General features: G+C 35.3%; 2 protein-coding genes across 3 annotated transcripts in view; both read left to right on the top strand.

The window, feature by feature from the left end:
* Positions 1 to 1326, top strand: part of LOC141486716 (lipase member J-like) — a 35642-nt gene extending 34316 nt beyond the window's left edge. For both annotated transcript variants that reach the window (XM_074185208.1, XM_074185207.1), the window contains one exon: positions 1097 to 1326. In XM_074185208.1, coding sequence (XP_074041309.1) covers positions 1097 to 1261 — 165 coding nt within the window. In that variant the 3' untranslated portion in view covers positions 1262 to 1326. The remainder of the gene's footprint in view (positions 1 to 1096) is intronic.
* Positions 1327 to 12201: 10875 nt separating this feature from the next.
* Positions 12202 to 16904, top strand: part of LOC111508578 (lipase 3) — a 45064-nt gene continuing 40361 nt past the window's right edge. The window contains exon 1 of the mRNA XM_074185203.1: positions 12202 to 12762. Within this exon, the coding sequence (XP_074041304.1) occupies positions 12610 to 12762 (153 nt within the window). The 5' untranslated portion in view covers positions 12202 to 12609. The remainder of the gene's footprint in view (positions 12763 to 16904) is intronic.

The following is a 16904-nucleotide window of genomic DNA, read 5'->3' as shown; positions in this document are numbered from 1 at the left end:
ATATTTTTACAAAGGAAGAAGAACAAACATATATTCAAGAAAAGTATCTGCATAAATATGTGCAATTTGAAAATATCAGGAAAAAATTGAAAAAACTTTTCAAAACGACTGTTTCATATGAATATTGAATTTTTCCTTCTGAAACAATTACTTCCATATGAACATTGAATCACTCAATCAGGTTTCGGAAAAAAAACAAAACCTTTCTCCTCCAAAAATTGATCTCTCCTAATAATATACCCCTTTCAATTCAATCAATTAGATTGTTCTCCAAATAAATATCTCCCATAGAACCACTAGACAATGTAATATTTCGTATAAGCATTCGGACAAGGTTTGACCTATCTCAATCGTTATCATCCTCAATGGGATACTTTGAAGTATTTGGACTAGACAAATGTGGAAAACTTCACAAAAACGTGGGAATCGAAAATAATTACGGAAGTTACTGCAATAACAAACGTGAGTAGATAATGCACAGGAGTTCATTTCAGATAAACACCGGAAAAAACCGTTTCAGAACCACTTTCTTTGAACTTTATTTACGAGAGAGACAAAAGTCCTTTCGAATGAAATACTTTCGTACTATTTCAAAATAATTAGTTTCTCAATTCATCCACCCAATTACCCAATTTTTTCATGACCTAGGTAACTATGATCGATATATTGAATCGAGTCAGCCACACTGTTGTTCAACAAATTTTGAAGCATAAATGAAATGGAATTTATGAAAATGTTTTACACTTCAAGTTGTAGGGGAGAACAGAGATTTGGAACCTACTCATCATTGAAGTCTCCACGTAGGTTCAGCTACCTGCTTGACCTCTAGGTCCACGTGTCTGCAATCCGCAGACACATGTCTTTGCCTTTGACAGTACGCAAGATTATGCCACCCATTGGTTGCATGAAACAAGACGAATGTTTGGAGTCATCAACAGAAGCTAGTTGTGTACACGAACACGATATCAGCTTCCACTGATAATATCTCAACAAACTCTCATCCACGAAAAAATATATAGGTTGAGGATACTCAAAAGTTGATCATTGTAGAAAACAGAATTTTGATGAATTGAAAGTTGAATTGATTTTTTTTCAGGATGCTAAGCTTATCTACTCCCAACTAAATGATAGAAGCAAAAGTGGGATCCATATCCTAGAATACGAGAAGTTTGCTCACAATGATTTCATCGAGTCTACAAATGTGAGAGATTTACTCTATGGTACACTTCAGGAGGCTGTAGACAAATTTGAATATTCATGATGTGATTGAACGACCATTGTGCGTTGAAAGTTCCTCTTATATTTTGAATAAATATATATTTTTAATATGTTTGTTTTCAATATTCCGTTAGATAGTACTTTGAATTCTCTATCCAACTTTTTTTCTGGAAATCAGTCATCAGAAGAAATGAAACTCAGGTTAGTTAAAACGCTTATTTACCCCCATATCGAGTATTGTTGTTCATTGTATTACAATTTTTTTTCGCAATATAACAAGCAGAAGTTACAACGTATACAGCATGCTTACATTCGATTCGTATGCTGAATACCAGATGGTGAACATGTCACACCATTTTTGTTAAAAATGAAGGAGCTGAATGTGAGGTTCAGAGCCCAATATTTGATATATTTTTTTTGTTTGAGTCGCTTCAAACTAAAATACCTAGTTATTCATATATTTTATTGAGCAGGCATTCTGACATACATATGGCAATTTGAGAATTAACCCATTCAACATACCTAGGCACCGTACTTCCAAATTTCATTATATGGCCCCTTCTTATCTGAATGAAATGTTACCCCTTTTGAATCATAATATTCATCAATTTAAGGAAGAAATATAATCACAGATGCTTACTGCTCAGTGCTAATTTAAAAAATTCAAAATTCAATGTATGGCAGTGCAATGAAATTGTTAAATTGACCAAAATAATGTTAATAATATTAAGAGTTATTACCAACTATATGATCTATTATTTTTTTTCTTCTCTATCATTGTTATGACAGTAAATAAGTATTTTTATAATTATTTTTTTACACTCATTGTATAATTTTTGGAAGGGGTGGAAGATAGCCTTTGGCTAACCCTTTTATGTATAAATGTATTGTTTATGCATAATGAACGATATAATTATTATTATTATATTCACGTATATACTATTCAGAATATGGACTCAAGATGAATATCATAATACCAAAACTATTCAAAACTCTCTTCAGTTTATCCCAATAAAAGTGCAAAATTTCCATCATCCATTCTGTCGTAGTATCAATTCTCCTTACACATTCATTTTACATTGTGAAGAAACGGGTTTTTCTCACAGGATTATTCGTGGGTAGTCAGCGAAAATAAGACTGCTGCTCTTATAATATGGAACTTTCACCGATTCCGAGGGGAATGAATCGACAATACAGGGCACAATAATGGATGGTCACTCTCAAATATACAACTGAAGTAAGATGTAATTAATTCTCACAATAGAACACTACTGGCCTAACCACTGCCTACCTAAAATAATAGGAAGGCACGGGTCGCCACAATACACGTATTACTTAACCGGCAAATTTGAATAACGCCTGGGTCACAATGAAACCACGGACTTTTTGTTTCAACAAATCTCTCTCTTCCAAAGCAATTCTATGAAATAGTTTCCGATACAAAAACGGTGACAGTTTTTCTGTACATTCGATAGGTGCGAGGTTTTGAGACATACCGAGGATCGTTGTGGCAAGCAACCCATCATACAAATATATAAAGGATGTATCAAATATATATTAACTGAGTAAATGTAAAATAACTCAAAGGAAAAATGCCCGTGTTTTGTTGAAATGTTTCTGCGATAGCTAGCTATACTATCGAACATTCCATCCACGAAATGAATAGGATCTGACAAAAATTCAACATAGTGTCGTTTATTCCAGAAATGAAGAGGTTAGTACCTCGAAATCCATTCAAAATATGCCAGAACGTTTATCATAGCTCACAAACCCAAATAATGAGTTTTCAATTGATGTTATGTTTGAGCAGAAAGGATTATCTCTATCTCACAATAGGCTGGTCTTGAGCTTGTCTGATGAACTGAAATTATTCGAATCGGTAGGTAGGCAAATTCTTTTAGATTATTTTTGTGGAGAGGAATTATATATATGGTGTACGTTATACAATGAAGTCTATTCCAGAACTGTCTGCTCATCGTTTCGAGGTTCAACTCAGTACACCTCGAACTTCACTGTTTAAGAACTTTTTCATTTGGAATACTGCGTTTATGTGAAATGAACCTCCAGAGAACTTTTTTCAAATAGATTTAATCTGCAGCGTTTCGGATCCAATATGAATCGGTACTTTTAGAAAGGCACCGCTCTCAGAGCGCCTTGATAATTTTCCTGTAGTGCTTGTATTTTATCAAAAAAAAAGCTCATGAGTAGTATTAGAGGTACTTGTAACAAAATAACCCCAGAAACATTCTATAATGTAATACATAAATCAGTTAAGAAACTTGATTATCATCAGAAAGTGACCGGAGGAAATTTCGAATATTCATGGAGATAAACTTGAGTGAATTTTGAATAATTTTTTTTTTAATCATGTTAATTTTTTGTTGTCAATATCCAAAAACGTATGTTAAACTACAAACCAGCTAAAAACAGATGTTTCGATTCACTTTTTTACCATTCATAGAGAGAGGATTGAAAGTCCTATCAAATTTTCATCCCTCCTCTTGACACTAATAAAAATTAATTATCTTTAACTTCAAATAAACAGCTGAGCTTATCATCAATATCAATAAAAAATACCCGATGATTTGGAAATGGTTTATTTTCGTTAAAGACTTTAGTTGTCTAATAATATTTTGCAGTCGATGGCGTACAAGAATGAATGACCTTCAATCCTAACGCAGGCATCAACTAATTTGACAAAGTTAATGACCCTGATTGATGTGGAGAAATGATTCTATGAAAGTCGAACAGAAATTCATGGCCTTTCCATGTATAGGTCGCTTCTCCGCAAATGAATTTTTTCTATTTTCCTCTCCTAGTCTATGACGCGTTATTAGGAGTTCATATGTTTGAAAATGATTAGAAAACCGTTTTTTCGTGTCATTCAATATTTTTCTGTTCGGAATTAGAATTGGCTTCCACCTCCAGTTTGTATCTGAAAGAAACTTTTGATCAAGATTCACAAATTTTCATGATGAGTTATTTGAAGTAATTTTTTTTTGTAATTTCCATCCACATTTTGTCAAAACTCTTCCCTTTCAATCCAGTAGTGGAATATCGTAACTCAAAATCTACTAATTGGAGTGAGTGAAAAAACTCCCTCCACTTGTACTTTGAGGACGGATTCATTATTATTCACAGGATACAGTAGCGGATCGATTTCGAGAAGCAATGATTTCATCCTATCATGAGAACTGTCCACTGAAGTTTGAAAGAGATAACCATAACTCTTATTGGTGGAACAAAAGCTTCGAAAAATAAATGAAGAAGTTCGACGATCATTCAATCGAGCTGAAGAGTCAGGTAACTGGGAGCTTCATAAAACTACTCTAACGACAAACAACAAGGAAACTAGAATTAACAAGATTCTCTCTGGAGAGCGGAATTCTGCATCCCCTCTGAATAACCACCAGTATGCTTATCAAACCGGCAAATCGACATATTTAGCATTAAACAACTTTGTAGAGAAAATCTTTCAATCCCTTGACAACAAGGAGATCGCGGTTGCTGTATTTCTCGATATTGAAGGAGCGTTTGACAATGCACTACCTAAATCTATAGGATTATGTCTGGAAAAGTATAGAATCGACCATAACTGGCTGGATCTATACCATGCTAGTGAACAGAACTGAAACTACAACTCTTCAAGACGATGCCATTAGGTTCAGGGTTACCAGAAGCTGCCCTCAAAGTGGGATAATATCTCCCCTACCGTGGTCGCTTCTGATGGATAGTCTGCTTGATGCTCCTCGACAGAAGAGAAGTAGATCTGCAAACTTATGCAGATGACCTTGTCATCTTGGCAAGGTCCACGTCGGGAGGGGTAGCTTGTAATATCCTCCAAAGCACGATGGACGTTGTTAACTGTTGCTGCCTGGAGTCTGTTTTTCCCCAGTAAAACTGTGCTGAAATCTCCTTCACCAGGAGGAGGAACTTGGACGATCTAACGCCAGTTTTCCCCAAAGGTGAGGTTATTCCATTTGGAACGGAGGTGAAATATCTTGGGATTTTTCTTACTTGGAACGCTCACTTGTAAAAAGTTTTACACAAAGACAGACTGTCTTTATGGATATGTCGAAGGATTTGTGTAATAATGAGGGTTTAGGTCCCAAACCATTCCATCGGATTTATGTGATGATTGTCAGACCAATTATCACTTATGATGCAATTGCCTGGTTACGGATAACAGAACTAAATATACAGAAAACGGCCCAGGCGAATCTCTTTGGCTTATCGAGACAGGTTTGTCTGGCCGTCAGTGGTGCCATCAGTACCACACCGTCAGCGGCCATGGAGATCCTTCTAGATCTACCTCCTCTCCACATTTTTTGGAAAGGGAGGCTAGATGGACTGCAAATAGAATTGTGCACATTGCCAATTGCACAAATCGATTTAATGCAGAGTGCAACAGACCAGTGGTGGACACTGAAAGTCACAGCATTCTGGAAATGACCCCTAACTCCCTGACCCCAACTCTCAACTACGACCTCCCTTATGAAGTTTTGTTACCAACTAGAGAGGACTGGATCATCTGAGAGAAGGAAATATTGAGAGCAGATGGTTTTTGGTTCATAGATGGATCAAAAACAGTTTCTGGTTCTCGTGCAGGTGTTTTCAGTCGCAGACCCAGGGCAGAGATATAAACAGTCAAGCGGCGTTGGAAGCTCTTGGCTCCTGCTGAGCAACGTCTAAATTGGGAGCTAATTGCCAAAAACGATTCTCTTCGATAGGACGACTTAACAGATTATCTCTGGTCTAGATTCCTGGCCATACTGGCCTGGAAGGCAATGAGGCTGCTGACATACTTGCGAATAAATGTGCAGCAAGCAGCTTCATTGGACCAGAACCTGTCATTGGCATCGCTTTAGGCTTTGCCAAACAAATATTAAACACCTGGATGGCAAGAAGATTCATGGACTTCTGGCAGAATTTTCCAGGATTGGCTCACTCCAAGGCGTTTATTAACCTTTCGAACCATATAGTTATTGGGCTAGAGTAGGGATGATCTACGATGTCTAACAGGTCATTGTCATTTGAATCATCATATGCAGAGACTCGGACTGTGGAAAGGCAGTGTGTGCCGCCTTTGTTTGGAAAATGATGAAACTGCTGAGCACATACTTTGTGCGTGCCTCGCTGGGGACCAAATCAGGTTTTTAGAGTTCGGCAGAGCCGTACTCTTGACATCTGACCTGAAAGACCACTCACCTTACAAACTAATCGGGTTCGCTAAGAACCTGGGTTTAATTGATCGAATGTGAATAGGTGTGAGCCACAATAAACCCTTGTAGGTTGCGGACGAGAATCGAATAGATAAACTCAATTTTGACCTAACTTAACCCAACATAACCTCTTTGTTTGAAGGTTTTTGACAATGTTTCATGGTATATTTCATTATATGGGACATTCATTCATTGTCTAATAATACATTATTTGAAATCCCTGATAGAATTAATAAAATTAAAATGAATAGCTGACACTCACAATTATATTAAGCAAAACAAACTCTCAAATGAAATTTCTACAAAATAAAAGAGAAGCAACAATGAAAATTGAACAATTGAAAAGAAATGAACATTTAAAGATTTCAAGTCAAGTTACTTCATGATGTTTCGTTTGTTAGTATCCTCAATCGTCTTCGGGTGATGACCCGAATCGGAACGTCGTGAAGGAACTTGAAATATTTAAATTTTTATTTCTTTCCAATTTTGCAATTTTCAATTGTTGCTGGTATATTATTTTATTGTAATGTCATCTCAGAGTTTTTCTTGCTCAATATGATTGTTATTTTCAGCTATTCATTTCAATTTTATTGATTCTGTCAGGAATTTAAAATCATTTCATATATTATCAGACAATGTAAGTACGAACTGATAAAATTCATTTTTGTCACTTCCATAATCGTTATCAATATCTCTCTAATGTCCCTACCGACGATAGTTAGTAGATATATTAGTCCGTACAATATGTCCCAAGAAATTAGAGTTTGTTATGTTCACTTTTTCAATTGTATATAATCTGTTTCGATACTTTGATAATATTTTTATTGATCCAATGAGCTGTCACACATATTTTGATCAGTAGCGAGTTTCAAAACTCACTTGAATTTATGATTTTGTCTATTAACAAAACTTCTGGGTATGGCTTACAACTAGAATAACAAACAAGTTTCAATGATGTGGCATATGAAAATTTTCTTTCATCAGTGAAGAAGGGACGAGGTAAAACACTTGAAAAAAGAGACATCAAAATTACCACATATTCCGGGGGTGAACTTTTGCCAAAATTGCTTGACTACATACCTGATACGAAGAAAAGGTGATCGAGTTTCTGTTACAGAGAAGTGAGTCAAGATCAACTACAAATTTATGTAATGATTATACGACGTTGTTGTATTATATAATTGATTTTTGGCAGAGTAGTTGATGTTTTGGTTGAGTTCACCACTCGTCGCATAGTTTGAAGTGTAGTGATGTGATGTGATGTGATATTTATATTGGTAGTGTGATGTGGTGTTAGTGTGATGTGGTGTAATATACAGGGTGTCCCTGGACTTCCTCTTTTCCTCTCGGGAATGTATAGATGGGGTCAAAATATCACCAGTACTTCATATAACTTTTTTTCCTAAAATCCTTCGTTACCAAGTAACGGGCCCTCGAAGTTACAAAATGAAAAATTTTTTCTTTGATAATTTTTCAAGTGAATATTCAAAATCATCCAAATTTTGGTAATTGACTAAACAAATGAATTCCTTCGATGAGCTTTCATGCAGGAGTCAGTTGTTTTACTACAAAGTCAGGAACGGACTACCCCCGATGGTCCACACCCCAAAACTTTGAAATGAAAGATATTTTTCAATATTTTTCAACAAATTAAGGTTACTTGGACAATTTTATGGATAAAAGTACTCGTGTGGAAAGTCGATCGGAGCAACGAGTCTTGATAAAAATGTAGTTTCACTCGACGACATCAAACCCGCTCGTCCACCATTATTTGAAATGAATAATTATCAAAGCAGAAATAATAATGATAACGTTAATTCAACAACATTTATCCTGAGATGTCTACCATTATTCGAAAATATTAGTTTTTAAGGAAAATGGAAATGTTCATAACGAGTTTTTATAATGCAAACACGTTTAACTGAACAAACTCAAGAGCCTCAAGAGCAAACAGAAATGAAAAATCCGCTACAGAAACTGCTCGATATAACCACCTTCTCTCTCTATACATTTTTTTAGTCTGCGAAGACACCCTCTCTGTACTTGAAATAGCATTCCAGGGTCGTTTCGTATGGCTTCACAATGTAATGTTATTTTATTCAACAATGCATCTCTTGTGTGAATAGGTGTAGCGTAAACAAGACTTTTTAGATGCCTCCACAGAAAGAAATCCAATGGATTTAAATCCGGAGACCGCGATGGCCATGAATATGGCCCACCTCTACCAATCCATCTATTGTGGAAAATATGGTTCAGATGGTCACGCACAATCAAACTAAAATGAGGAGGAGCGCCATCATGCATAAACCACATATCTCTTCGGGTTTGCAATGGAACATGTTCCAAAAGTCCATTCAAATCGTTCTGAATGAACTCCAAATAACGTTCTCCATTCAATCGGTCCTGTAGAACGAATGGTCCTATAAGATGGTTTCCTATGATACCAGCCCAAACATTCACGTTGAATTTCCGTTGGTGTTTGGTTTGCAATATCCCATGGGGATTTTCTTCGGCCGATATATGGAGATTATGAGAGTTGATAACTCCATCTCTACTGAAACCTGCTTCATCAGTGAATAAAACTCGATTAATAAAAGTCATATCCTCTCTTTGCCTATCCATGAACCAATTGGCATATTCCAGTCGTGCTGGAAAATCTCGAGGTGTCATGGCATGTACCTTCTGGATGTGAAATGGGTGGAGCAGTTGTTCCCTAATTATTCTATGAATGGTGGACTTGGATGTATGGAACTGTTCTGATAGATTTCTGATGCTCATTGAAGGATCATCAGCGACGGCTTCCAAAATATTTTCCTCCAATACAACGGTACGTACAGTCCTAGGAGCGCCCTCACCACCTCGTTTTGGCAAAACTGTACCTACAATAATATCGAAATAAAACAACGTGCTCAAATCAATTATCAATTATTACATAACTGTCTCCCTCAAGCTGCGATCGACACGCTTGAATGTTTCTCTTGACGGTACCGTTCGATTGGGAAAATGCTCGGAATACAGACGACGAGCTTCTGCAGCATTACAAAATGCTCGTCCATAAAATACATGCATATCTGCATATTCATTGAATGTAAACTGTTCGGCCATATCAAAAAATTCAAAATATCCTATAGAATATTGACAATACAATGATAGTCATATGACAACGCACCACTCAACAAAACAAAATCGCATTCCAGTTTCTCATTTTTTATCAAAACTTTCTAAAAGGTTTTTTTGTCAACATCTGTGAAAGAAATATTATTCCCTGGATATTTTTCACCTGATCATGTGCAGCCGTTTTTGTAGTTCATTCGTTTGCTTTTTATTAGTATAGTAAATATTTTTTCCGATGTGCGTTTTTTCAGCTAAATTTAGATTCGTGTTAAAGAATTTCTCCCATAAAATTATAATTATCAGTGAAACTCCTCAACAGTTTAGTTGTGAAGAAGAATTTGAAACATTCGAATGTTGAGTTTCATGAGATTCAGATAACTGATCAACACGAAACGTGATTATTCCACACGTATTATGTACATACAAAATATGGAATGAATTCGATATTTCATAGTAGAGTAGCTTGTTACTTTAAAAACACCACGAATCTACAGAACTTGATATTTCTTTTGAAAAAATATCTGCTATCACAATTGTGACTTAAACTTCCATATAGGTACTGTACTTTTTGTTTACGACTTCATTTTAGCATACTTTGTATTATTCCTGTTATAAATGTTGTTGAATTAACGTTATCATTATTATTTCTGCTTTGATAATAATTCATTTCAAATAATGGTGGACGAGCGGGTTTGATGTCGTCGAGTAGAACTACATTTTTATCAAGACTCGTTGCTCCGATCAACTTTCCACACGAGTACTTTTATTCATAAAATTGTCCAAGTAACCTTATTTTGTTGAAAAATATTGAAAAATATCTGTCATTTCAAAGTTTTGGGGTGTGGACCATCGGGGGTAGTCCGTTCCTGACTTTGTAGCAAAACAACTGACTCCTGCATGAAAGCTCATCGACGGAATTCATTTGTTTAGTCAATTACCAAAATTTGGATGATTTTGAATATTCACTTGAAAAGATATCAAAGAAAAACATTTTTCATTTTGTAACTTCGAGGGCCCGTAACTTGGTTACGAAGACTTTTAGGAAAAAAAGTTATATGAAGAGGAAAAGAGGAAGGAAAAGAGGAAAAGAGGAAGTCCAGAGGACACCCTGTATATTGGTAATTTCTATCAGCAAAGTAGACGAATATGTTGCCGAAGCAAATTTGCTAATACTTAAACTTTTATATCATTTTCTATAGTGGTGAGGTGACGTCAAAAATCACGGAAATGCGCAGACCCTTAGGACAACCTAAGGGTTTGGATGAGTATTTTAAAGATTTTTCCATTACAAAAATCATGTATTTGAGGTTATACACCAACACTTCCGAATAACAATATAGAATAACTGATATTTCTCCCAATTATTACCTCAGAGGTCAAAGATGTGGTCATCAGGGGGGTATGTTATTTCCTCCATTCTATACCACGGCGGTATTATTAATATAGTGAAGAAATGCATGCAGCAGGACATAAAAATTGATGACCACCAGCAATATGAATGAAGGAAGAATAGCTCAATGTTAACTCTTTCAAACCTCTCATAGTAGTACAAAGAGCACCAAGAGGGACTACGAACTCTTCCAAGAACCTAACGGAAGATACAGGGGCTGGAACCCATCCTGATCCAATTTTTATGGAATGTTAGGTAATTCCACAATAACATTTGGTTTGGACAGCTTTGGTGTGCTCGCCTGTCAAACTAGGCAGATGCAAAGTCATACTTCTCTAGGAATAACTATGAAAACTTTCTCAACAGTAAGAATTGAAGATACTCTTGATCTTACAGCTTGTAATAACGAGGCAATCAAGATAAATCCAATTCAACTTGATAAATTCATCGACCTATAGCGAATCAGACAAAATAGAAATGTTGGAATATGTTGGAAAACACATTTTTGATACTCCAAAAAAGTCATTTCAGCGCGAATTCCATTCAGCTAGTGTCATCTTTAATCGAAATTTCGTCCATACTTCCATTTGAATATAAAATTTCCACGAATTTACTGAGCATTTTCTCTTGCAACAATCACAGTGCCCTGAAATTTCAGCAGAGGATTAAGTTATACGAAAAACCAAAGCTCAAAGGGAATTTTTCAACTACTCCGAAGCACATTTAAATATGAATAGCCAATTTTAAAAGCATGAGTGTATAAAAAAATTGTTTATTCTATAGCCTCATGGCACTATGTCCATGATAAGGAGGACCACCATGGAAAAATCGGAGAAGATGAAGATACAATCGTGAAAAATTTGACCAATTTTGGAATGTATTCCAATGACGTTTTAAAATTCACTAACTGAACGATTATGACGATACATCATTGAAGTTATCGATAAGAAAGCTAACTTGTTCTTTGAGATTTTCATGAAAAAAATTGGTGATGGTTTTCCGTAGACGTGATTAAACATTTATAAAATATATCTCGCACAGCTCAGTAGGGGGCAATGAAAAAGATGGTTCAATTTCTCAATTTATTCTTCAATAACGTTAGAAATGAATATTTCCGGAAATGATTGGAATATCTCGAATGTTGAAACGTCATTTGAATTAATTCTATGATGGACATTTTTTTTCTATATCTTTCACATACTCTGATTCTCTCATGTTGATTCACCTCATCTTAAATATGCATGTCAGTGAATATAGAAAATAAGATATCTGTTTCTGAGTTTTTTACCAATCGCATGAAAAGTACTCGTACAAATATTCAGTTTTCATTTGTAATGGAAATGATAGTTTTTTCACAAGCTCAGGACATACCAGTTGGATGTACATATAATACTTATACTGAAAAGTGATGTGAACATCGAGTACAAGTCAACTAACTAGCCGGCAACCTGATACAAAACAGACAAGAAAAATCGATTAGTTAAAAACTGCATTCAATATCCGTGTGATTGTGAGGTCGGTGAACCGCTGAAAATAAAATAATTTACGTTTTCTGGTGATGGAGTAAAGGAAAGTGTTCCACCTCTTGTAATATACAATATACATGTCTTAGCAGTCGTCCAATTTCGCAAGAGCGGTGTGAGATCATTCTGTGCCATATGAACAATGTATTTTTATATGATGATGTTGATGGTTTTGGCGGTTCCAGATAACTCTGTAGGGCAAAATCCAAACAATGTCTGTCCGACTTGGAGGGATTACTTCACTATGAAAAGCAATCCAAAATGTTGGTACGATTTTGCTGCAGATAACAAAGTGGTGAGTGAACAAATACTTTTTTATGAATGGTTTCGAGAGTGTGTGGAAATGTGAAGGCTGAATTTTAACTATATTATATACATACAGTGTGTAAAAGCCAAATGGAATAAATTCATCATTTCGGTTACTGTGCAAATTTGAAAAAAATCCCGAAACTCGGCAAATGTAAATTATGATTTGACATTCTTCAACATGAAAATGTCACCTCTACCTTCAACCCCCTTCGAATGACGGGTAAAATCCTAAATTTTTTTATGAGATGTATAGGTTTGTGATGAATCGTTTGAAAGTTCTCTTCATTCTCTATTCAAAAATGTTCTCGCTTTCAAATTCATTGCAACAATCAAGATAAAATAAACTGAAATCATGTGGTTACCTGATATTCGATAAAATACACTTAAAAACTAAAATGCAAAAACGTAATGAATGCAGAATACGAAAAAAAATATGGATGTTAACGAATTAGATGTCCAAAATAAGATGCTCTTTACATATCCCCATAAAAAGAAATCTAATTATGAAAAATCAGGTGATCGCGCTGGTTATTCAATTGATCCTCGCCTCCCTATCCACCGATTGGGAAATGTTGTATCAAGGTTATGCCGGACATTATCAGGTGCTTCATCCTGCTGAAACCATATCGTATTCACTGGAACTTGAGGGTTTACTGAATCTGGATATAAATTTGCTGAACTTGGAATGACATCATTTTGAATGATGCCAAATAATTATATTATCGTCACTCAAGTTGACCTCGATTGAAAAGGGACCAATGGTATGGTTTTCTAAAATCCCTGCCCAAACATCATCTTCAACTTCAAACAACAAAATCGGGGGACGCATTTTATTTTCTTTTGATATGTATACTATCGATGTATGGCTAACATTGAATGTAGTTGATGCCTGACTACACGATGTATGTGGGTTTTCCTCAAACTCAAGCATCACATCTGATTTGTGTTCATGACTCATTGCATTGGCCGCTGCTTTTCTTATCTGCCCTACATGACCAAGCTCGCCAAACTGCTTCTCTATTCTGCTTATTGTTTCTTGAGATATGGGAGGTAAATTAGGAAATTTGTAATTAAATAGGCAAATTACTTCCTGTTGTGTTCGGATTTCATCTCCGTAGCCAGTCATTTGTGAAACTGTTATTTCATGCATTTTCATTATTCTAACCATTTTTCAGACTTGAAGTTAACGCACTTTGAACTTAAATTAAGATACTGATAACTAATGTCGTTGTCGTTTCAAACTTACGTTGCCACGGGAATTATTTACAGTTTTTCAAAGAATATCACCTGAAAAGACCATTGACATGGTTTTTGCTCACTTTCTTATTATCAATACCTCAACATGAAATGAGTTTTGGGTGTATTGTTATAGGTTTAGGTGTATTTTATTGAATTTCGTCAACCACATGATTTCAATTTATTTTATCTTGATTGCTGTAATAAACTTGAAAGCTATAACATTTTTGAATAGGGGATAAAGAGGCCTTTCAAACAATATGTCACAAGCCTATACTTCCCATTCAAAAAATTTGGAAGTGTTCCTGTCATTCGACAGGGGTTGAAGGTAGGGGTAGCATTTTTCCATTGAAGTATGTCAAATAATAATTCAAATTTCGAGATTTTGTTAAAATATGTACCGTAACCGAAATAATGAATTTATTCCATTTGGCTCTTACACACTGTATATTTCATGATACGTAGATTTATTGAGTTTACAATGGAGAAATTTTATAAAAGACAAAGGAAAGGAAGGAAATTTAAAGAAAATCAATATCACTGTTTCAAATATGAAATGAGAGTTTTCGAAATAGGCAACCTACAGTTCAGAATATGTTTCTATTATCATTTGAATTATAAAAAATTGTGTTACTCAAGTTTTAATACCAGAAAAAGACTTCAATATATCTACACTCTTCAATCTCGAAAGATCCAAAGTGTGTGAGAATGAATAATTTAGGATGAATATGTATGGCACACATCAAAATTTAGCTAATAATTCTTGAAATCATCAGTAATAAAACAACTTCCTGTATCAGTTATCCTTTCTGATATTTATTAGTTGTGTTGTGTTCGAGCACCCAAGTTGCATTTCCAAGGAGAAACTGAGGAAATACATTTACTAACCACTGCTTATCTTGTATTTATCTTTCACAGTTCATTTTTAATTCTGAATTAACTTACATCATTAAGCGTACTTATTAGTTTGAAATTTTATACGCTATTTGACTTAATTATTTACAGGGTGAGTTATTGAAAACGAAACGAGGACAATTTATAAAAAAAAAATTTGTAATTGTGATTTTGGGGAGGAAATAACTTTAGTACATTTCTGAATTTTTCACTTTCACCCTCTCGACGATGTGCAATCCCTTTGAATTTTGAAAGGCATTAGAGGTCGACTGACCTAATTTTCTTAATTCATGCATCAGAGAAAAGTCTGTATTCACTAAGTTGTTCATGATTTAGGATTTGAAATTTGATTCCTCTAATGTAAAAATACCTGCAGTTTTCGTTACTATCATCCACTGGATGGTACTATCGGTGATGGCCGTAGTTTTCTTTTTCTTTGAATACCATGGCCGCGATGGTAGTGCGCCCGACTCACGATTGGAAAACCGTGGGTTCGACTTCTGCCTCGACCAGATATTTTTCTCGAAAGAATTTATCTGGTTGAAGCTGGGATGATTCTGCAACCGTGATTCTGCAACAGCTGAATAACAGAAAAACCGATTTTTTAAACAGATGTGTGTTTCACTTAACGAGGCAACGTTAGTACTCTTTTCGAGTGCATGTATATCCAAAGTTGATTAGTCGGTTTGTCTGAGTCGACAATTCCTTTCGTGGTTTGAAAGGCGGAAATATTCTTTTTGAGAATTCAGTGTAGACCTACTAGCAGCGGAATATACGACCCAGGAAAGAAAACGTCAAAAAATAACTACAGCGAGGCCTGTTGGAATAAAAGCATTCCTTCACTATTCTCAGAATGTTACGAATCAGGTTGTGGGGGCACTGATAATAATACGACATGTAACCAATTTGCAAGTCAATGAGAACTCAAAGAGCCTGAGGCCAGCTAAGGTCCCCAGAAAACCTTCAGTGGTGGTAGTGTATCTGAAATCATGTAGCTGCGGGTCAGTCTATATAGCAACCACAAAAAGAAGTTCAAGTAGGTACCTATGCTTCTCAATCCGAAATAAGGTATTGCCTTCTGCCGAACAAAGAGTCTACTAATCTTAGAGGAAACACAAATAAATGACAAAACTGAATATTAGTATCCGAAAGTACATAGGGAGTCAATAGAAATTCAAAGACATACAGACAATTTCAATCGAACGAAAGGGGGAATTGACATATATCTACTAGTAGGATCTGAACTACGATCACCAATAATAGTACAAAACCGAAAAAACATTTGAATAATTGAGTAACTAATGTGAACGTTGCTTTCATAAAACTAAAAGTGCGCCCGAGAAGGATAAATTCATATTAACAAAGCCTGGTGAAAGATATGAATAAAATATAAATGAAATTAGAAAAAGAACATTCTCAAAAATTAGGTTATATGAACTGAGAAGAGACATGTGAATAACAATTACCTGATGAAAACGTTTAGAATATAAAAACATGGTCAATAAAACAAAATAAATCGATTTGAATTCGATCAAATCAATAATATACTGTAGATTATACAGAAAGCAAGTCTTTCAACTCTTTTTTGAAAGCGCTGAGGCCACTTATAGTTCTTATAGCTTGAGAATGACAAATGAACATTTAGAAACCGTTGTAAACGAAAATTTCAACTAGGGTCAAAGAAGAAAGCCGTAATTCAAAGCTGAATCTTTGCTTGGTTCTATGCACTGCCTCATTGAAGTTGCGCGTGGCATGTGGTAGAACACACACCCCAGAAGCAAATACCATAACGAAAATGTGATTCAAAGAGGGTATGATAAACCATTCTAGTTTCTGCAGATCAGAGCTCTAATGTAGATAGATAGTCGTATTGCATAACATCCAGAGGAGAGCTTGGATTAAAAAAATTTCTAGGTATTATGCTCCGACATTAAGAAACAACATTTTCTGATATGTTTCATTCAAATACTGGTAATCAGCAAAGTTATACTGAGAAGG

This window comes from Leptinotarsa decemlineata, unplaced genomic scaffold, assembly GCF_025532065.1.
Source record: "Leptinotarsa decemlineata unplaced genomic scaffold, Ldec_3_MD MMD2_tig00026369_RagTag_RagTag, whole genome shotgun sequence".
Taxonomy (NCBI): Eukaryota; Metazoa; Arthropoda; class Insecta; order Coleoptera; family Chrysomelidae; genus Leptinotarsa; species Leptinotarsa decemlineata.
The sequence above is the reverse complement of the archived record's forward strand: the minus strand, read 5'-3'. Positions and strand labels throughout refer to the sequence as shown.